At 36.7% G+C, this 22,142-nt stretch overlaps 1 protein-coding gene and 1 long non-coding RNA gene across 4 annotated transcripts in view; one reads left to right on the top strand and one right to left on the bottom strand.

Moving 5' to 3' along the window:
• The window catches only part of UBLCP1 (ubiquitin like domain containing CTD phosphatase 1), a 20,975-nt gene extending 10,646 nt beyond the window's left edge, over positions 1-10,329 (bottom strand). The window contains exons 1-8 of one of the 2 annotated variants that reach the window (XM_039245361.1): positions 10,202-10,329; positions 6,634-6,831; positions 5,772-5,863; positions 5,279-5,364; positions 5,081-5,196; positions 3,766-3,864; positions 1,335-1,372; positions 716-814 (exon numbers count right to left, since the gene is read on the bottom strand). In XM_039245361.1, coding sequence (XP_039101292.1) covers positions 716-814; positions 1,335-1,372; positions 3,766-3,864; positions 5,081-5,196; positions 5,279-5,364; positions 5,772-5,863; positions 6,634-6,787 — 684 coding nt within the window. In that variant the 5' untranslated portion in view covers positions 6,788-6,831; positions 10,202-10,329. The other variant, XM_039245362.1, reaches the window with a different exon arrangement.
• LOC120240599 lies at positions 10,312-22,142 on the top strand. Of its 2 annotated transcripts, none has more exons than XR_005530660.1 (4): positions 10,312-10,369; positions 16,715-16,875; positions 21,132-21,329; positions 21,430-22,142. It is a non-coding gene; the product is annotated as an uncharacterized LOC120240599 (long non-coding RNA). The 2 variants fall into 2 exon arrangements; XR_005530659.1 differs by lacking the exon at positions 10,312-10,369 and adding an exon at positions 10,448-10,570.

Genomic DNA, 22,142 nt, shown 5'->3' with positions numbered 1-22,142 from the left:
AAAGTACATGCATTATGGTATCCGTTTTTACTTATCACGTTTTACATAAGGCAGGGAGAGTATGTTTTGCTTTGCTTCTAGTATCTTCCTTGATGACACCTACTCTGTTTTTAGCAACACTGTGCTGCCATCATCATGGGATAATTATCCATGACCTTTCCTGACACTCCTGACTCAAGATTCTTAATTCTATCATTAAAATTCCAATCTATTAACCCTACATGCATCTTTCCATGTGAAACTCAACTGACACTTTTCTATCTTTTCAGAGTACTTCTCAACTCTTTCTGTAGTTTATTCCATCAATATAAATACAAAAAGTACACTAGAGTGGCGCCTGGCTGGCTCAGTCAATACAACACACAACTCTTCATCTCAGGTTCTGAGTTCAAGCCCAAAGTTGGGTGTAGATATTACTTAAAAAGATAAAATCTTTTTTAAAAAAAAGGTACACTAGGAAAAAAAGTCTTTAAACAGAAATAAGATGATATTTTTTAAGTTTATTTGAGAGAGAAATAGAGCATGCATGTATGAGAGCATGAGAGGGGCAGAGAGAGAGGAAGAGGATCCCAAGCAGGCTCCACACTTTCAGTGGGAAGCCCAATGTGGGGCTTAAACTCCCGAATCCTGGGATCATGACCTGAGTCAAAACCAAGAGTCAGTCTATCAACCGACTGAGCCACCCAGGTACCCCAGAAGTAAAATGATTTCTTACATCTATTAATCCTCTCCTTGGAGTATGCACTGTTATCATAGCAGCACTGTCCAACATGAAGGTAATCTTATAATTTGCATTTGTGCTCACTCCCAGCTCCTATAAATACAAATATTCATGTAGTTAAAACATAATAACATGAAAAATTCTAGGCTTTCTAAATACTCCAGCTACAATTTCCCACAATCCCAACTTTCTAACCTACTGGCCACCACACCTTTCTCAACAACTAGCAAGTTTTTTAGTTTCATTTTACTAAGTCACTAAATGGTAGTCCAAAGAAAATAAACTAGGAACAGATTACATCCCATTTTATATTTTTTTATATTTCAGAAGGACATTGTTTCTTTAATTATTACATACCATATCAAAAGAAGGGGGAAAAAAGGCATTGTAAATGGGGGGAAAATGAGGGGAACTGTGCTGTACTTTTTTTGAAAAAGCTTTAATTATTCAATACAATCCACTATTAAACAGATTTTAAACACACCTCTATTCCTGATAATGGCATGTTTATCTACTAAACGCCCTTTGATGAGATGAAATCACTTCAACTTCTAACTTCTAAAAAGACAAATGCAATTTCAAAACATTCTTAAATGGATTGTCTAAAACTTACTTTCATTTTAGCTTCAATCCACTTCATATTTGTTGCAGCTAAAATATGAAGAATGATAACACAACACAAATGAAAAGCTTGGACTTCATTTGAGAATTTTTTCTTCTGTTTAAATAAGGTTTTTAAGCAATAGTAAAAGTTCAAATACATCACAAATAATAATTCCTAACGTATTTGTGGTAATTTTAAGTATTTATAAAGATAAATTTATTTTTAGTGTGTCAACACAAAATAGAATTTTAACAACTTTTATCTAAAAGATACAGGTAACCAATGTTCCAAAGAATTCTGAATTTAGGTAATTTATAAAGTAAGACCTAAACCTTTTTTAAAAAACAGCCCTAATACTATTTTCTTATTAATGCAAACTTAAATATATGATGCCTGGATCTTCAATCTACTTCCACATTCCCACTGCCACGCAATTCATTAGTATAGATGTCAATACAAGCATATCAATGTTATGTGCCAAAAGTTGATGCCAAAAGTGACTATTAAGTTCAATGAAAATTAACATTTTGCCAGCCTCAGGAAACTTAGTGTTTATTCAGTCTAGGAGCTTTTAACATGAGTCTGAGACAACTAAATTCATAAATTTAATCTATGTATCTGCTCATTATCAGACACCAACCAGTTTTAAGATCACTGATATTAAAATTCAACCCTCAGTTTTATATGTCCTTCTGGTCCCAAGTTAACTGGACTAAACTACATTTTAAACATTTTACTAAGTAAAATGATATTTTTTAAGTTTATTTGAGAGAGAAATAGAGCAGGCGTGCGTGCAAGCATGAGAGGGGCAGAGAGAGAGGGAGAGAAACATTTTACTAATTAAAATGTTTAAAAAGGAAAAGGAGTTTAATATGTATTTTTTAAAAGCAAAGAGGTACCCAAGCTTTCAAAATAAAAAGCTCTGCACACATACGCAAAAACAGAAAGAATCACACAAAACTCGTCAGTTGAACTAAAATTTTAAGAGACTGATGTATCTACAATGACAACAATCACAAGACAGGAAAAAACATTTTTTTTTTTAAATTCAGTATCTATTTTGGGTCTATAATTCCCAAATAAAAAACAAAAATATTCATAGCTATTAAAAGGGTTTCCAATTAAGTAACTACTATATGTTAGACATGATACTAGTTGATATACTGATACTTTTATTCTTGCAACTACCCTGTAATATAGGTTTCCTTTCTTCATTTCTCAGATGAGGAACTTAAGGCTCAGAGAGATGAACTGACCTGCCTAGTGTCACAAAGTAAGAACCAAGTCAGAATTAAAACTCTATTTAGCTCTAAAGTAAAGTGCCTTTTTCAACATATGGCCATAAAAATATCATAATTTATAAAAATAACTTATTTTAAACATATGACAGTAAAAAGTTCTCAAAATCCTAGGTCTAATATAGAGGAAACTTTGTCATCTCAAATGTCATCTCAGATGTCAGTTGAACAACAATTTGTTCCCAGGGAGCTCTCTTCCCTGTACATCATAAACCAAGAAACTATGTATTTAACTATGTATTTAATGTTAAAGGTTATGAAGTCATTTTAACACTGAACAATGGAGATATCGTGATTAAAAAGGAAAAGTATAAAGGAAATTTAGAGACTGAAGTAAAAACTAGGTGGTCACTCATCAAAAACCCAGTACAATTAAATGCAGCATCTTTAACTGATGAGGTTTTATTTAATTCACAATCAGGATAGGATTTTTTCTGCCTAAGGCTTGCCAAGAGGCAACATTAAATTTTTGAGGGGAGGGAAGATATGAATCAATATACTGCTTCCCTTAGCAATAAAGTCTTGCTACCAAAAAATGTCCATTGAACTAAACAGTGTGCTCACTAATGTAATAAATTTACTTTTCAGAGCAAACTGATCTTATAATGGACCTGTGAGTTCCTGGAATGGGCCACCAACAACAATTTAAGTAATACTGCTTTAGTTCATTTATTAATTTCCGTTAAGTAAATTCATATTCCTTTATTTCTGAAGAACATCACTGTGATTTTTTTTATACATCTTTCTCCAAGTTTTTCCTGAAATTGGAGTGAAAAGGAGGAAGCAACAATATCCTGAAGCATCAAAGATTCTACAGTAAAGATCATAAAGAAAAGTTCTCAGCAAGGTGAGGTCTTATGGAAGTAAGATCATTTTTATTCTGACAGCATCATCTACTCTCTTCCTACATTTAACTATTTCAGTGGTAATGGTAAAGATACGTGTAAGTTTATACTGTGTTGCAAGAAAGTTAAATATGCTTCATCAGAAATTTGCTAAAACAAATGAAAAATGTATCATATTTAACAACAGGTCATGTTAAGTCACATTTTATAAAGTAGAATAATTTATAGAACAACATTAGGAATCTAAACAAAAAATATAGCTTACACCATGGAATCTAAATAAAAAATATAGCTTACACCAAATAACAATGTCATAATCCTCATATGCAGATGTGAGGAATTCGTGAAGATATGGCCGCATTAATTCTACTCCAGTCTCTGCACAAGACCTGTGGTCTATAAGAAAATCAGTCATTGATGATTATTAGTTTGTTATCGTGGATAAGTACATGATAGCAACAAAACTTAAAAAGTGTAATATAAACATTCAGATGCAAACTACATAAGACTGAATTACAGTGCTTGATAAACAGAGGTCTTTCAAAGCACACAATTTAACAACTTACAATCTAATTTTAATTAATCAACTTTAATTTTGAAGAGCAATACCCAGAATTCAAGCTTATACAATAAACTGTGAATTTATTTTTCACGTAGTCTCTAAAATATAGGTGTTATTTCGTGACATGAAAAGCAAACTAGAGTCACTTATACTTACTTTTAGCCATTTACCTTCCAGACAGAATCACATTTCACCAAAATGACAGGCCCAATTAACTTAATAATCAAATTTTAAAATAAGTATACATTAACCTATGACCTGTACTTAAAGTTTAGGATGAGAGCTAAATAAATTCATGCCATATCAGGAGTTAACTCATCACTTCTTAGCAATGTTAGAGGATGAGACAAACATCTTTCCTTCTTTTTTTAATGTTTATTTTTGAGAAAGAGAGAAAGACAGTGGGAGTGGGGAAGTGGCAGGGAGAGAGAGACACAGAATCTGAAGCAGGCTCCAGGCCTGTCAGCACAGAACCCGATGCAGGGCTCAAACCCACGAACCGTTGAGATGATGACCTGAGCTGAAGTTGGACACTTAACGACTGAGCCATCCAGGCACCCCACATCTTTCTTTTTTTTTGACATGAAAGTTTTTAATTCAAGAATCTGCCCTGAACATAATTAAATGAAAAACTAGGGATAAAATATCAAAAATAATTTTTAAATGATCCTCATAAAAATTAAAACATTAATCAATAGGGAATGACTTGGTTAAATTACGATGCATCCATAAACTACAGTACTGTGTGACCAAAAACTACATATACTTAATTCACAATGAATATATTGAATGACTAAGATATTTAATATATCATCAAGTAAAAGTAAAAAGGATATACATACAAACACAACCTGGAAGATACACATCTAAATATGAGAATAGTTATCTTTGGGCTTGGGGGTTACAAATAACATTTTCCACAATGAATGGTTTACTTTTTATAATAAGAAAAGCTTTCAAATATTTCATTCTGGAAGAAAAAAAATAAAAGGGGGAAAAAAAGAGTTGTTATGGGTAACAGAAGATGAAGCACAGTTTTAGCTGACTTACCAAATAACGTATAATCAACATCTAGCACCAAAAGCTTTTTCCCTTCCCTGGGAGGATTCAAAATCTCCACTTTGTACTCTTTTACCCTGCGAGAAATTTTCAATAGGTTTTCTTCCCTATTAGAAAAATAAAATCAGATGAAACATTCACCTTTTTTCACATTAAAACCTATTTCCTTTGATAGTGGAAAGTACTTACCTATTTTCTACTTCAACTACTTCATCTTCAATATCAAAATCGTTGACAACATCATCATTGTCTGGAGGTGGCCCTAAGACATCTTCCTATTAAGATGAAAAATAGTTTTGTTTTACCAGATTATCTTTAATGTAACAAGTGCATGCATAGCATAAAAAGCAAATAAAAAAATACAATCTGAGTTCAAGAATCTTTCAAACACAGACTGTGAGAAAATTTCCACATTTTATACTTCATTATATATGTTCACTGGGCAGATTTACCATGTTAAATTTGACCATTTGCACTACTACTACACTTATGGCTAACTATATACTAACAAGTTCCCTGGTATTTGTTTTCTGCTGAGTTAAGACCACATACACTGGGAAGCTTTTATTTTTCACTGACTGTTAAATTGACAATTTTACCACAATTAAAACTATGATATAACAGTGTAATATAAATCATAATATCTTCAAAGGGACAAATGGTAACAAAAGTAAACATTTACCAAGCTCTCCTCACGAGTTCCCATCATCATGATTTTAGTATTTGGTTTCAGTTTGAGAGCTCCAAGCTTAACATCATTTTCTGCAGGTTTGCCTACAATACAAGCAAATGACTGTTTTCTCACTAAAGTTCAAGTGCTGGTTTCACTATCCCATTATATAAAACCCTAACATTAAAAGGATTGGTACAGATTCCACAGCAGTTTCTTTTTTCTTAAATTAACAAACTGTCACTGCTGAATTAGCAATGTCTACCACACTAAGAAGTAACAACTAATACAAGGTTTGTTTCTTCCCCAACTCCATCTCAGAGGAACACTTTCATTCAATTAGCTAAATGAAATAAATTCATGTTTTATTTTGTTGTTCAAAATGAAGATGTTTTCCAAAAGGTCTTGAACATTGAGCACCTAAGATAAAACTAAAGATTTACTGCTACCCAAAATTCACCCTTCTAAACACAAACACCACGAAAATCCCTTTCAGGCTGCGTATGAACAATGCCTATAATTTTTAATTATTTCTGAAGCAGAAAAGATAATTTAAAGAGAGTAGAACCAAGCTGTAATGAAAAAGCTGCACTAGAACAAAGCTGTCAGAAATTTACACTGTTTTACCTGAGGCTTCTGTGCCAAAGGTTTAACAAGCAAGCAGCAACTGTCAGAGGAATCAAAAGTAATCTTAATAGTGATGGTATTTTCAAGTAACTTTTGATATTTTCACTTTTACTATAAACTAATTTTAGGAATATCCTTATCAAAGAAATCTCCAAGTGGAATGATTTACTAAAGAAAAAAGACAATAGCCAATATAAAAAATCATAAACATCTTAATACAAGAAGTTTAAAGTGAAGAGAGAATTACCTTTAACTTTAAGTCCAAGTAATTTTTGGCGTTCTGGTAGCACTCCTGTGAGGGTCTTAAGAAATTGCTTGAGATCTAGCACAGTATCGTCTTCTGAAAGTGTGGTCACTGAATATTCCTGTCCACCCCATTTTACGATGATAGGGAGAGCCATCCTTGAAACATATGATCAAGCAGCTTTTGCTCAGAAGAGGATACCTAAAAAGAAAGAGATATACAAGTAAATAAGTTAAAATTGATACATCAAAGATATAGCCAAACTTGTAACTAAATTTTAGGAACAATGCAGTTTGAGTCTTACTTTACAACCTAATGGTGGAGAAACAAGATATTCTCCTTAAAGAAATGCTACCAGAACACCAAAAGTTATTAGGATTCAAAGTTAAAATTCCCCTACCTTCCCAATTTTTGGCTTAGAGTTACCACTTTGTAACACTCTATCGGATTCTCCCTGTTCAGTTGTTAAGCTGCAATGATAGGCTACCTATCTCCCCTGTTTGACCCGGTTTATGCTACAAGATAGTTCTTCCATGATGAACCATTCATATTTATTTAACATTTGAGCTGTGATACACTGAGTTGTTAAAAGTGCAAACTCTAGAGTATCTGGGTGCAGATTCCAGCTTTCCCACTTACTAGCTATTTGACTTTGGGAAGTTACCGGACTGTTAGTGTCTAAGTTTCTTCATCTGTATAGTAAGGCTGATAATACTACCTACTTTGGGGGTTTTTATGAGGGTTAAGCTAATATTTATAAGTCACATAGACCTGGCACATAGTAAGCACTACATAAATTAAGCACTGGCTAAATAAATTTTCTTAAAAACTGGAACTGAAGTATTCTAGGCACTGTGCTAAATAAATAGCAAATAGCCATTATTTGTTTCATATTTAATAAGTTGGGCAGTTTTTATGCAATCTCATTTAACAAGATTGGTAAGAATTGTCCCTCTTACAATGGAGTGAGAGTTCAGAGACGTTATGTAATCTGCTCATGGGCACATAGCTGGGAACATAACAGTTCTGACTATATCTCATGTTTCTTCTCCTATATCACAACTGCCTCTCTTGAAAGATCAATAAATACAAAGCACGCAGGCACGGATACGAGCACACAAAATTATTTTTGCTATTCTCATCACCCACAACATGTAGGTCTCTTCCCTCTTAAAGCTTTCTAACAGTTTTCCCAAGTTCATTTCCCTCACAGGTCAGAGAATAGAATTTCCTAATTTCAAAAGTGTCAATCTTTACAAATGCTATCACTTATTTAATGAAATATTTGATTGCATTCTTTCTGAATTATGACCAACAGCAAGGCGGCAAACTGTGAATCATATGTGAAAACAAGTTAGAAACTTAAATGTCTTCACCAAAAGATAGTACCATGAATTCATTTAATACTTACACTCTTATGTTTACAACCTGCAATACTGAAATTCAAATAAAGTGGGTTAATTTAGGGCAATGTAATACATTTTAGAGATACATTGCTAACAAATGTTATGATCCTCAATAAAGAGCCAAACAGACCTTCTGAACTAAACTGAAAGATGGTTTTAAATACTATTTTTTTCTGGGGCGCCTGGGTGGCTTAGTTGGTTAAGCGTCCGACTTTCGCTTAGGTCATGATCTCGCGGTTCATGGGTTCGAGCCCCGCGTCGGGCTCTGTGCTGACTGCCAGCTCAGAGCCTGGAGCCTGTTTCGGTCTGTGACTCCCTCTCTCTCTGACCCTCCCCTGCTCACACTGTCTCTCTCTCTCTCTCTCTCCTAGAAATAAATAAAACATTTAAAAAATAAATAAATAAATACTATTTTTTTCTGTGAAGGTGGGAACAAAAATGAAAATTTACAAGAGCTAGGAATGCAACCAGCACTAACAGTTTATGTTGTGTGGAGTGAGATCACCTGAGCTCCAGATGAGCCTAGACAAGTCATTTCACCTCAGCATTCTCAAAATGTGGTCTTGGACCAATTGATGACAGCATGACCCTACTTGGTAACCTGTTAAAAACAATTGGGGTTGCAGAGAAAGGACCTAGCAATTTGTGTTTTAAGAGTCCCTGTCCCAGCCTCCGCCACCCCCCACCATTTCTGAGGCATATGAAAAGTTTGAGAACCAATACTCTAGACTCCTCAACTTTCTCAGCTAAGAAAGAAAATGTGCTGGATGGCACGGGCTCTGTGTGCTTAGTAAACTAGTATGCAATGGTATACATCACCTATACCACTTGTAGGAATTCCAAATTTGCAACTGCTCTAAAGGACCAAGCATAACAAAACAAATACCATTAATATTTTAAATGCATAGTCCTAAAATTACTTTTCAATCTAATTTCTTCAATAGTGAGATCATTCACAATGGAACAACACATCGCAAACACATGAGTCATCTTATGTTTTCATATTTAACCTTCTTTCTCACACAATTCTAATACAGGAAAACCTTGGATTGTGAGTAACTTGCTCTGCAAGTGTTCTGTGAGATGGGGAATTTTTCTAATAAATTTTAACTTGATAAATTAACAAGATTTATTAATGTTATGTTAAAATAACATAACAAATTATGTTCCCCAAGCAAGGTTTTACTGAACTTTGTATCATGCTAGGCCCTATCAGATTTATAAACCGCAAAAGGATTTGGGGATGGGCTGGGTGGCAATTAAACCCAAACAAGTAAGCAAGGATCAAACCTTTAGGGTGAACCTAGAGTCACAAAGCACTGTTTAGGTTAGCCCTTCTGCCTAACATACTGTACTAACTTGCCTCATCGATTCCAAAATTCCTACCCTAAAATGAGGTAGTTAATATCTACTTAGCAAGAAGTGTTAAAAGGCATGACAGAACACCCTTGACAGCACTTCGAAAACTGCACAGAGCAAGACAAATGGTGGAGATTATAGAATAAGGACAGCATGCTAAACAACTTAATTCTATCACTTAATCTTCACAATCCTGAACGGCTATTGTCTTCATCATAGAAATTTAAAAACTGAAAAATAAAGAAAATGACTTGTCCATGCCCACACAACTAAAATGTGGCAAAGGCGGATTTTTGAAACTAATAGCAGTAGAAGTTAACACCTTGATAATCGAGAGGAGGTTAACTTTTTGACAAGCCTACAGCAGCAGCAACCGCGAGGTAGTGCAGAAGCAGCAGCTGTGGGAAGAGAATGGTAGGGGACAGCATACAAGCATAGTAGACACTCAAAAACCCCGGAGGCCAGGATGCCTTCAACAGGGAGGGCGAGGAGGAGAGATGGACAAACCCCAGGGGAGGGAGGAATCGAGCTCGGGGACGCAAAACCCACTGAGGCACGGAAGCCCACGACACAGGCGAGAAGGCCGGACGGGAGGGCGGCGGCCCCTACGACGAACGGGCCGGGGCCGCAGGCCGGGGCCGCAGACTGGGGCAGACGTGGCCCAGGGCGCCCACAAGCATCCTCCAGCCCGCCGGGGCCGACCGTAGCGGAGGCGGCGTCGCGCCAACAGCTGTGCTGCGCCGCGGCCCCTCGGCTTCGACGGCGTTTCGGTGGGCAGCGCACCCAGGTGCCCCGCGTCCCCTCACCTGGAGCGCGGCGGAACCGGCAGCAGTGGACGCAGGAACCAGCCGCGGCGGAACAGAGGGTGACCGGAAGTGAAGTACGGGGACCGGAACCGGCTAACGAACCGGAAGTTCAAGTTTGAAACGGAAACGTGCCGGAGACCGGAGGGCTGCTTCTCGTGTTTGCCTTTGGTGAGGATAATCCTAAATAGCTGCCATCAGGGATCTCCTCACCTGGCGACGGAGCCAGGCCTTTCCGAGACTGTAACCCCTACGATTCCTGGATGGATGCCTGTTCTCCCCTCTTCTGCGCATGCGCCGGCTGGTGGGCGCAGAGCTGGGCGGGTACTTCAGGGGTTTGACGTGTTGGGTATTGTTTCGCCGAAGTAGAAGGTGGGTTGGTGGTGTTTCTTTGGCTTCTCAGGGGTGCTGAGACCTTCGTAGGACTTTGCAGTAGGACTCGTGTGGCTGTGTCATGTTTCGGATGAGGGCTGAAAGGTGACCTTTGATGACTGAAGACTTGAGACTCCCTCCTTGGCGTCGGGGGCCACCAGCACTAATAATTTAAGGGGCAAGCCTGAATCGCTCAGAAAACCAGGGAAGTGAATTTCAGTATGAGAGCTCCCATCGAGGTTACTCCAGTATAAAATTGTGTCTCCACTTGCCCATCCCGCCTCCACTCCGTTTTTTCCTCTGAATGTGAGGAAAGCCATTTACAAAGCCTGACAAAAGAATTGTAGATTTTAATGGAAATTTAGAGCAATTCCCATCTGATTCATACAAGGGACTCCCAACGTGCATCACTTGATGTTAGACGGGGGGGGGGGGGGGGGGGGGGGGGGGGGGGGGGAATCATTGCCACTAGATTGTTGTATATGATGCCAACCAAAACTTAAGATTTTGAAAAGGAAAGGAAAATGAGAATATTGGCCTCACATAAGTACCAGTCTTTGAAATATGTATTTTTTTTTCCTTCTACGTGACAGTGGTGTAACTGATTGATGTTTCCCTTTTGGCTGTGATGAAGAGAAGCAAAGAACCAAGTTTTGCGTCCTAACAATTTTTTAGTTAGGGCAAACACTATTTTATGTTCTCCTTACCTCTCTCTTTTGGTAATTTTTATTGCATTAGTAATGCATGAAAAGCTCCTCATCTTTAAAAATGAAACATTTTCAATAAAGGGGGAAAAAAAGAATACTCTCTTTTAAAAAAAAAAAAAGAGCGGGGGGGGAGAAAGGAAAGGAAAAGCCCAAATTAAAAGAATTTGTACAAGAATCACATGTTAACAGTCCAACCAAAGAGATGATCAAAAACAAGGGCTTGAGCTCCAGACTGAATTATAATTTTCTTTCAATCCAGTCTGTTCCTTTTTCTTGTGCTAACCAGCTGCTTGACCACTTTATATTTTTTGCTGTTAACTCAAGAGGCTCGTTTTTGTTAATCATAAATCTCAACTATAACACCATAAAGTTTATTTCTAAACAACAGGATTCACAAAGAGAGTCTTCTTTTTAACAATAAAATAGCCATGAAATGGAGGATCTGATAAGTTGGGTGTTCCTCGAGTGTGGATAATTTAATAGTTGCCAAGTGTTGAACAGTGGTATTCCTCAGAAAATAATGGTAGCAAAGTATTTTGGACAAAGCCCATCTAACAGATGATTTGCCCATATCTCAGTTCTTCCAAGTCCATTTTTATTAAGCTAAACATTCATGAAATAAAAAATTATGTTATGAATAAAGGAGCTGGATTCCTGGTAACTAGGAATAAACACAAAATGGACTTTTAAAAACAGCTCAGAGCAACTCACAAGTGCCATTGGGAAGTGAATAATTAAACTTCTGCCTCCTGTTGCTCACTAGACCCTCTCTTCTAATATGTGGAGAGTAATATACTTGTCCCTCACTCATAATTGTCGGCAGCAACTGGAGGCCTGGGAATTCCAAGAATTTCAGTAGGTTGTTGGGTCTAAGAGACTAAAAGAAGCATGGAACCAGTTTCATAAAATCAGATGTTAAACTGCTAATGTCACTGTGATCATGTTTGGATTATAAGGCTAAATAAAGGACATTCCTGTGCCCCAGCCAGGAATCCACACCACCTTGCTTTTATCTCCATCTTCCCCTGACCTGTTTACTTCCTTCCCCTTTTCTCTCAGGTCATTTTCTTTCTCTCCTTCCAGTTGAAAAACACTTTCCTTATTTCTTTTCTTTCTTTTAAACTTAGTTACTATAGCACTTTGTTTCTCTCATCTAAAATCTGTTCCCTTGACTTTTCCTTGACTGCAGTCAGTGTGCTGAGAATGAGCAGAATTTGCCCGATAGGGCAGACTCTACAGTCTCTTAACTCCGTGTGGGAAGTTTACTTTCTCTATTTAGGTTCTATCTCCAAATGACAACTTAAAACCACAACTGGCTTTAAACCTCAGATCTTCCAATTTACATCCTATTCTTGGCAGATGACATTATCTTATCTTTTTGATAACAAAATAGGTCTCAAAGAGGAAATGCCTCAACTTCAGACCTCTGAATCTATAAACTAAATTATGTCTGTATTTGTCTTTGCTTCTTTCACTTCTCTTTCTTTGTGGCAGTTTCCTTCTACCTGAAGCCAACCCTTGTACTTGTGCTCTGGCTCTTTCCTTCTCAACTTTCTTTAAATCTGCTATCCTCTCTCATGCCTATATTTTTAATCTTTCTCTCTACTGGTTCATTTCCATCAATGATAAACATGCCATGGTATCTTGCTATCAAGACAACCTTTCCTTTCACAGCTGAGAATTTCAAAAAATTTTTCTTTAATGTTTATTTTTGAGAGAAAGAGAGGCAGAGTGCAAACAGAGGAGGGACAAAGAAAGACAGAATCGGAAGCAGGCTCCAGGCCCTGAGCTGTCAGCACAGAACTCAATGAGGGGCTCAATCCTACAGATTAAGATCATGACCTAAGCTGAAGTGGGAAGTTTAACCAGCTGAGCCAGCCAGCCACCCCTGCTGAGAATTTCAAATATTGTTTACATTTGTCTAAACTTGACACAATCTGTAATTGTGTATTTATCTCAAAAAATTTGTCTAGTGACAGTCTCTCACTATACTGTAAACTTTTGAGGAAACAGACCATGTCTGATTAATTCACCATTATATTATTTGAGTCTAGCATGGTGTTGGCTAAAGCAGGTAATCAAATATTTGCTGAATGGTGGATATTAATGAAGAAAATGTCAAATAATGAGAGCTTTTTATATAATAATACATATTATGCATATAATAATGCATATCCATGAATGATTATAATTTGTATATAACTCTAGATGCATGGGAAAGTTCTGAAATATACCCCAAAATGTTAACAGCTAATGGCACCACAGGATGCACTCAGTATTTGTTAAATGAGTGAATTGAAATGATCTCTTGATGGCATCATAGAGCAAGTCATTTTCATCTTGTTTATATTTTTCTGTATTTGGAATTTTTATAATAATTTTGCATTCTTTTTTAAAAAATTCAAATAATAGAGATACATCCTTACCACATAATTTTTATGCCTATTTTGCATATCTTTTCTATGCTTTAGATGTATATACATTTGTATATATAGTTTATATTTAAATAAAAAATAATTATAGGCTTACAGGCAGTCACGAAAAGAGAGATCACATGCATCCTTCACTGAGTTTTTTTTCTGATGATTATGTCTTTCACAGCTATACTGCAGTATCAAAACACTGACATTGGTACAGTTTGTTTGCATATAATTCTATGCCATATGTTACACATATAGAGTCATATAACCACTACAGTCAAGATACAGAACTCTTCCATCACCACAAAGATATCCTTGGGCTGCCCCCTTTGTACCCACCCACACCCCCATTCCTCTTGCCATTTTTAACCCTTGGTCACCAATCTGTTTTCCATCTTTATGCTTTGGTCATTTCTAGAATATTATGTAAATGGAATCATACAATACATGCCTTTTTAAAAAATGTTCATTTATTTATTTTGAGAGAGAGAGAAAGAGCACGAGTGGGGATGAGGAAGAGAGAAAGAGAGAGAGAGAGAATTCCAAGCAGTCTCTGCCCTGCCAGTGCAGAGCCCAACTTGAGGCTCAAACTCATGAACCATGAGGTCATGACCTGAGCCAAAATCAAGAGTCAGATGCTTAACAGACTGACCCACCCAGGCGCCCCAAATATATATGCCTTTTAAGATTGTTTTCTTTTACTCAGCATAAGGCTCTTGAGATCTATTGAAACTATTGTTTGTAGCAACAATCCATTTCCTTTTGTGGCTGAGTACAATACGCTGGCTTGGATTTACCACAATTTGCCTAGTTATTCACGAGTTTGGAAATTGGGTTTGTTTGTTTTTTTTTCAGTTTTTGGCTTTTACAAACAAAATAGACCATCTGTATGTAATTTCATTATTGATATGTTAAAGTTTCCATCTGCCAATTTATTGCCTGCTGTTTCTTCCTTCTGGTTTTGGTTTTTCTGTTTTCTTTTTCATGTCTTTCAGTTGGTTACTTGAGCATGATTTTACAATTCCATTTTGATTTGTCTGTAATGTTTTCAAGTATATCTCTTTGTATGAATTTTTCAATGGATACTCTAGGTATTACATTATATATATATATATATAACATATAACATTATATATATATCCATTTTATATATATATATAAAACTTACCACAGTCTACTGGAGATGGCATTTTATTTGTTTGAGTGCAGTATAAAAACCTTAACTCCATTTAAGTTTCTTTACTCTCCCCAGTTTATAATTGTATTTTTTTAAAGTTTATTTATTTTGAGAGGGAGAGAGAGCACGCATGTGCATGTGCACGCATGGGAGCAGGTGAGGGGCAGAGAGAAAGAGAGAGAATCCCAAGCAGGCTATGTCAGTGCAGAGCCCAATGTGGGGCTCTTTCTCACAAACCATGAGATCATAACCTGAGCCGAAATCAAGAGTCAGACACTTAACTGACTGAGCCACTCAGGCTCCCCCAGAAATTATTTCTTTAAATACTTCTTCAGGCCCACCCTCTTTTCCCCTCTCCTCCCAGGACTCTAGTGGCACAAATGTTAGATCTTTTGGTATAGCTTACAGGTCCCCAAGACTGTTAATTATTTTAATCCATTTTCTCTTTATTGTTCAGATTAGGTCATTTCTATTATATATCTTCAGGTTCACTGATTCTTATATACTCTTCTATTCTTCTAATTAAAAATTTTTTATTTTAGGATACTGTAATTTTTCAGTTCTCAAATGTCTATATGTCTTTTGTTTGTCTTCCATTTCTTTGCTGAAACTTTTTATTTGTTTCAAGCATGTCCATGATTGTTTATTGAATCATTTTTAATGCCGGCTGTTTTAAAATCCTTGTCAAATAATTCCAACATCTGTGTCCTCTCAGTGTTGGCATCTGTTGATTGTCTTTCTCATCCAAATTGAGATTTTCCTGGAAAAGTACCTTTCTACTGTATCCTGAACATTTTGTGTATTACAGTATGATACTCTGGATCTTAAGTCTTCTGTTTTATCAGGCCTTCTGTGACACCACAGAGTGAGGTTACAGAGATGCCACCTTAAAACTTCCTGGTCAGGGTACAAGTTCATATCCCCATTAGGCCTTCTTTGTCACCTCATGTTGTATAGGGGTGGGAGTTCAGGTTCTCCACCAGACTTCAACTGATACCCCCCCATAGTTGGGAGGTAGAATGATGCCTAATCACTACTCCCCAGATGGCCTCCACTGACTGACATTATGGGAGATGTGGTGGAGGGCCTCATTTCCACTAGAATATGATAAAAGTTCTGGCTTCCCACTCAGCTTTCTCTGATACTATCCTGGTAGATACCTCATTATAGTCTGGAATGAGTGAAAGTCTATGTTTCCCAATGGGCTATTGCTGACAGAGGTGGGGTTGGGATCACCACTTTTTCTGAAACTTGGTTGGAGTAGAGCAGTATGTTGGGGGCCTCCAAGAATGCTTTCATGTTCAGTGTCACTAGGAGTACTCATAGGACTCAATGTACAGTTGTATTCGTTGATGATATTTTCAGCAAATGTTACAAAGCAAAATCAGCAAAGGAAAAATTTTGTGGCATGAAGTCTAGAGGAAATGAGGCACAAGATCTAAGAGTTCTCCCCCAGTAGAATTGCCCAGGATGCACTTAATTTTTACATCAGTGAATTGTGACAATCGGTGTAAATGTATTGCCTTCCAGGGAAGTTCATTAGAAACTCAATGCCCAAGGTTTTGTGGTCTGGTCATATAGCACCAATTCCAGACCCTCAGAAGGAAAGCAGGTATACAGTATAAACCATATCTTTGCGTGAACAGTCTAGGCACAATGAAGCATCTGTATCATTTAAGGAAAGTTTAATAATCAATGTAGGGAACTGTTTTATCAGTGAAGTTTCCACATGCTAGCCAAAGGCCAACCTTGTAAGCAGGACTTTGTATGGCTCAGGCCTCTCAATGTTAACTTTTTTTCTGCATGAGTGGTTATTAACTGAATGTTTCTTTCTTGCTAGGCTCTTTCTTTCCTGGTCCTTTGTCTAGAGAGAGTAGGCTTTCGGGGCCATTTTTTGTCTGAGCCTGCTGGCATTTCCAGGTTGCTTGAATCTCCAGCACCTAGTATGAGAAATATGAAGCAAAAAGAAAACCCAGGGAACTCACTGCCGTGTCTTTCAAGGTAACTAGCCAATCTGCCTTTTCTCCCTCTTACAGAGTTTTCATGTATTTGTTTCATAATTCCATCCAGGGTTTTTAGTTGTACTTAGTGGAAGGGGTGGGGAGAAGTGCAACTACTCCACCTCATCCCAGACCTGCAAGTCTCTGCATTACTTTTATAATTAGGGGGAAAAATGAATTTTAAATATTTCATTGTTTTCATTGAAAACAAAATATGTATATGACATAGATTTAATTTTTTTATTAAATTAAGGACACTTAAAATGAGATCTATCCTCTTAAAAAAATATCATATGGTATTGTTAACTATGGGCACAAAGTTGTATGGTAGATCCTGAGAACTTAGTTTTAAGCCCAAAATTGGGAGGCTTAATTTAAATAGAGGGTCTAGGGGTGCCTGGGTGGCTCGCTTGGTTAAGTGTCTGACTCTCAGTTTCCACTCAGCTCAGGACCTCACGGTTTCATGAGTTTGAGCCCTCCATCGGGCTCTGTGCTGACAGTACAGAGCCTGCTTGGGATTCACTCTCTCTCTCTCTCTCTCTCTCCCTGCCTCTCTGCCCTTCCCCTGCTCAAAATAAGTAAATAAACTTAAAAAATAAATAAATAGAGGGTCTAGAAATTACCAACTACAGGGGGAAAATCATTATTTAATTCCACTTATTCTAATAGTAAAGGTTTTTTCTCTCAATAATGAAAATAATGTATATTCATTATAGAACATTGATTTTACTTTGTTTAGTAAGTGGAATGAAAATGTTAAAGTCCATAAAGATTACAGGGTGACAGAAGATCCAGATTCATTTAACTTTGTCATCATTTTATAGGGAAAATATCAAGAGGAGAAAGCTTCCTCTGGTTGAAATACAGAACTAAAACAGGCCAGTGTAGATGGCCCTATAGCCAGGTTCTCATGCCCAGTGTTAACTGCAAAACTTGTGCTGCTTGTTTATATCCAAAGTTGTGCATAGAAGATTATATCTTTTCATTTGTGGGAGAAATAATTACAAATGTCCCTATCCACAAATTCTAGACTAATGAACTATTTCTGAAATTAAAATTTTAGTATAATATATTGCTAACTAATCAACATTCAATTTGACATCTTAAACAAGAACATCAAATTGTTATTATGTTGCAGCATTTCACATTATAATGGTAGTTTCATTTATTTGTTTTTTATATCCATGGTGACTCATAAGTGGATAAATTAATATCTCCCATTCTTTAAGAAATATTAATGAAATGTCTAGACTGTTACAATATAAACATTTACAGCATGACAAAGCAAGCTTTGATCACCAACAAGCTATCTGTAATGAATAGGCTGCCATTATTTTATTCATAATACTTCCAGTTGTGAGGAAGCATTTGTTTATCAATGTGTTTATGTCCGAAGAGCATTAGACAGGGTTCTAATGCAGCCTTGCCTAAAATTATCCTCCTTGAGGTAATCAATTTCCCCTGACCTCAATGTCTGTTTATAAAAATGAGTTTACTGAATAATCAAAAGATTTTTTTTAATTCTCTATTTCAGAATCTCTAGGGTTTCATTCAGTAGTTCCCAAATAACAGCATATAGATATGTGACTTAGTTTCCATCAGTTTTCTGCTTGCAAACTGACAAATAAAAAGATCATGTAGTACATTGGAAAAATCATGTTCTTTCTTTTTATTGAAAACTATTATAACCTCTCTCTTGTCCACATTTATCTGTGCTGGAATTTCCAGAGCTTCATTATTCAAACTGAAATAAACTGCACAGAGAATTTACATTTAGTACTTAGAATTTCACTGATAATGTAAAAGTGGTACTTTTTTTGATGCTGTATAAATATTACTTCAAATGTTTTTTTAAAATATTTTTTTCTAGGGGCGCCTGGGTGGCTTAGTCGGTTAAGTGTCCGACTTTCACTTAGGTCATGATCTCGCGGTTCGTGGGTTCAAGCCCCGCGTCGGGCTCTGTGCTGACTGCCGGCTCAGAGCCTGGAGCCTGTTTCAATCTGTAACTCCCTCTCTCTCTGACCCTCCCCTGCTCATGCTGTCTCTCTCTCTCTCTCCTAGAAATAAATAAAACATTAAAAAAATTTTTTTTAAATATTTTTTTCTAATTTTAAATAACAGAAACTTAATCAGGTTGGATTGAGCCAAAAAGATGGGGCTGGGGAGGAAGGGAGGTATCAGGAGGGCACAGTACCTGATCTAGGGAATTAGTTGAATGTTGTTGAAACAGGAGCCAAGGCAAGTTTAAGGTCCTTAACAATAAATCTATAGACCTTACTTACCCCTAGAGTACTGCTATGAATATGACTCTGACTCCCAGTCTCTCTATCACTCAGCTCCAAATCCCCAAGTCCTGAGATCAAATCTTACTGGCCTAACTAGATCACATGGATTCTGGACCCATCAGTTCCTCAAAGTGCATCAAGCACTGCCTGAGCCTGCCCCTGTCTCCTGGGGAGGGTTCTGAGAGAAGAAGCCTTTCTGTAGGCCTCAGGCGTCTTCTACACTGTCAGTTAAGGGTGTTGATTCTCTTCTTGACAGCTCAATGTTCTCTCTTGTTAACATTCTAGCTAATTCAGTATTCATTTATCCACTCTGTTGTTTAATGATAATTACATCTTATCAATAAGCAAGTCATTCATTTTCTTTCTCTCCATCCATATTGCAGCTCTTTGTATTTACACTAATTTTAAATTTTGCCACCTGCAAATTTATTTTATGCTATCACTATTACTAGCCTTTATAAGAAGTATTAAACAGTTCCAAATTAGTTCATGGTTCTCAAATATTGAAATGTTTCATAATTTAAATTAACATGAATCCATTAATTTTTTCTTAAACTTGCTCCCTCTGAATTTGATTACATTTTAATAACTCCAATTATGACACTAGTCACGATTATTCTCCTTTTGGTATAGTGAATCTAACCTGTAACTTTTTTCTCTTCATTGCTTTCCACCATAATATTTCTAATGGTGAATAATAGTGATAGCAGCTGTTATTTATTCATGCGAGCACCATAGGTGTGTTATTTCATTTAATTCTCACAACAGTCTTACGAATGTCAGGTTAAAATTTTTATTTGTTCCAAAACACAGAAAAGGGCAAACTCTGCATTCTGCATTTGGCTCATGGCTTGAGAGAATCATTGGCAGCAGTCTGTTTAAAACTAGAATCTGTTGCTTGGTGCTCCACCTCTGACCTCGGCTTAAATCAGTTTCTGCTTCAACAGGACTGGGGAATGCAACCTCAGGACTCCAATAGCATATCACTGGCATTGCTTTTTACATGTGTTGATTTATGTTTCTAGTCAATGGTTAGCACATCTGATATCTGATACCATTCCGTCCAGATGTCTTCTGTAACAACTGATATGGACATGATACTTTTATAACCATGTTATTGGGGAGTTTAAGTTAAACAATTGAAATACTATCTTCAGGCTATCTAGAAACAGAGAAAGTGACATTCACTTTTAAATAAATGTATAAACACTATCTTAAAAATTACAGTTCTACTGAGCTTCCATTTGAGCAATTGTGTAATCACATAATGACAGCAGAAAGACTAAAGAAGAGAAAATTGAAAAATAGTTTAGGAGATAAAATTACTATGTTTTCCTGGATCAGTAGAAGAGACTTGTTTAATAGCAATATCAAAAATTATATACTTTTTGTAGAAATTGAATAAAATGGAAGCAATTTACTAACGAAACTCCCATTTAAGTGATGTATATTTGTGAAACATTGTCCTGAGAATGGTAATTCTGTAATGTCTCTGTTTGAGCACCTGTATACCACTTAACTAACAGCAATAAAACTAAAAGAGAAAACACTCAAAATTATTTTATTAGGCAAAATTCTTTCTGTGTTCCTGGATTGCTTTAGTGGACTTGTCAGCAACAACGACAAAAATACCATAATAACCATATCTACAAATAGAATATAATGGAAACAATTTCCTTTTCAGAATCATGTTTAAATAATCTCCAGTAATAAAACAGTATCTTAAGAATTATAATTCTCTCCATCTTCCATTTGAGGCATGGAATGATCACTTAGTAGCAGTGAAAGTAGAGAAAATATCAAAAGTTACTTTAGGAAAGGACAAAAATGCATTTTTCCTATGATTCTGATCTTTAGAAATAGGCTCGTTAGAAGGCTAGATCAATTCTGAAGGTGCCTGACTTCTGTTTTAATGTTGTATGGACAAAAAACCAAAATCCAGGACTCGTTTAGAGACGTTTTGTGTTGCCAGTGAAGAACGTGCTGGGCCATGGACATCCTTCCGTGGAAAAGATTCTTGGGGAGGTCCAAACCGGCTTTCCAGAGAAAAGAGCATGACAGGAGGTGCTCTTGTCAAGAACTATTTCCTGGGACCCATCTGGGATATCTGACCTCTGACAGGAGGATGACTTAAAAGAACAGAGCCCAGGGTCAGCTGCCTTCCATTCAGGTGAGAGGATTGAATCTGGCATGATTACCAAAGTAATTACCAATGATACCAAGGTCATCTGTGGTATCATTCCTATTGGCCTGTATTTCTGAAAATGCAGATGTCTTAGAGATGTCAAAAGAAGGTGTTGCGTATCTGCCAGCATGGGGAGCACGAGGACAACTTGTCTTGCTGTTGTAGAGGAAGTGCTGTGTCAGGATGCAGTGGGCCTGACCGAGGACTGTGGTCCATGCAGGCACAAAATCCTAGATCTTCAAGCCATCCCAACTTAATGGATCTCCTTCCTCGTCCCAGGGAGTTCCAGCAGCTCCTGAGCCTCTGCCAAATGCCCCTTTTGGAACATCAGGGACATAAAGATACTTTTTGCAGAGTCGAGATTTAAATTATTCCTAAGTCATTTATTCCTCTGAAGTATGAATTTGATTTTCCTATCAAGATTTTTTTCAGCCAACAGATATCTCACCAAATATCATAAACCATTTTCCCTCATGATAATTGATAAAGACCCAATGGTTCTTTCTGATTTGGCTGTAAGTGTCCACCTCTTCACATACATAAAGGATCTTTTCATCTGCTTTGGAGAGATTCTTTACTTCCTTTCCTTAGTAAATCACTGAAAGTGGACTGCTCCATAGTCAGTTTCCTTCACTGATGCAGCTTAGAAATGACTTTTAAGTTTTTGCTGAAACTCTGGAATTTCACTTCAAAACTGGACTTTTCTGACTGCAATGAAGCCTGTGAGTTTTTATAACAATTTAATATGATTTCTAAGTACATTTAGTGTTTTTACTTCTTCAGATAATTCAGTGTATA

Source organism: Hyaena hyaena, unplaced genomic scaffold (assembly GCF_003009895.1).
Source record: "Hyaena hyaena isolate Hyena2069 unplaced genomic scaffold, ASM300989v1 scaffold_253, whole genome shotgun sequence".
Taxonomy (NCBI): Eukaryota; Metazoa; Chordata; class Mammalia; order Carnivora; family Hyaenidae; genus Hyaena; species Hyaena hyaena.
This window is presented reverse-complemented; position numbering and strand designations above follow the sequence as displayed.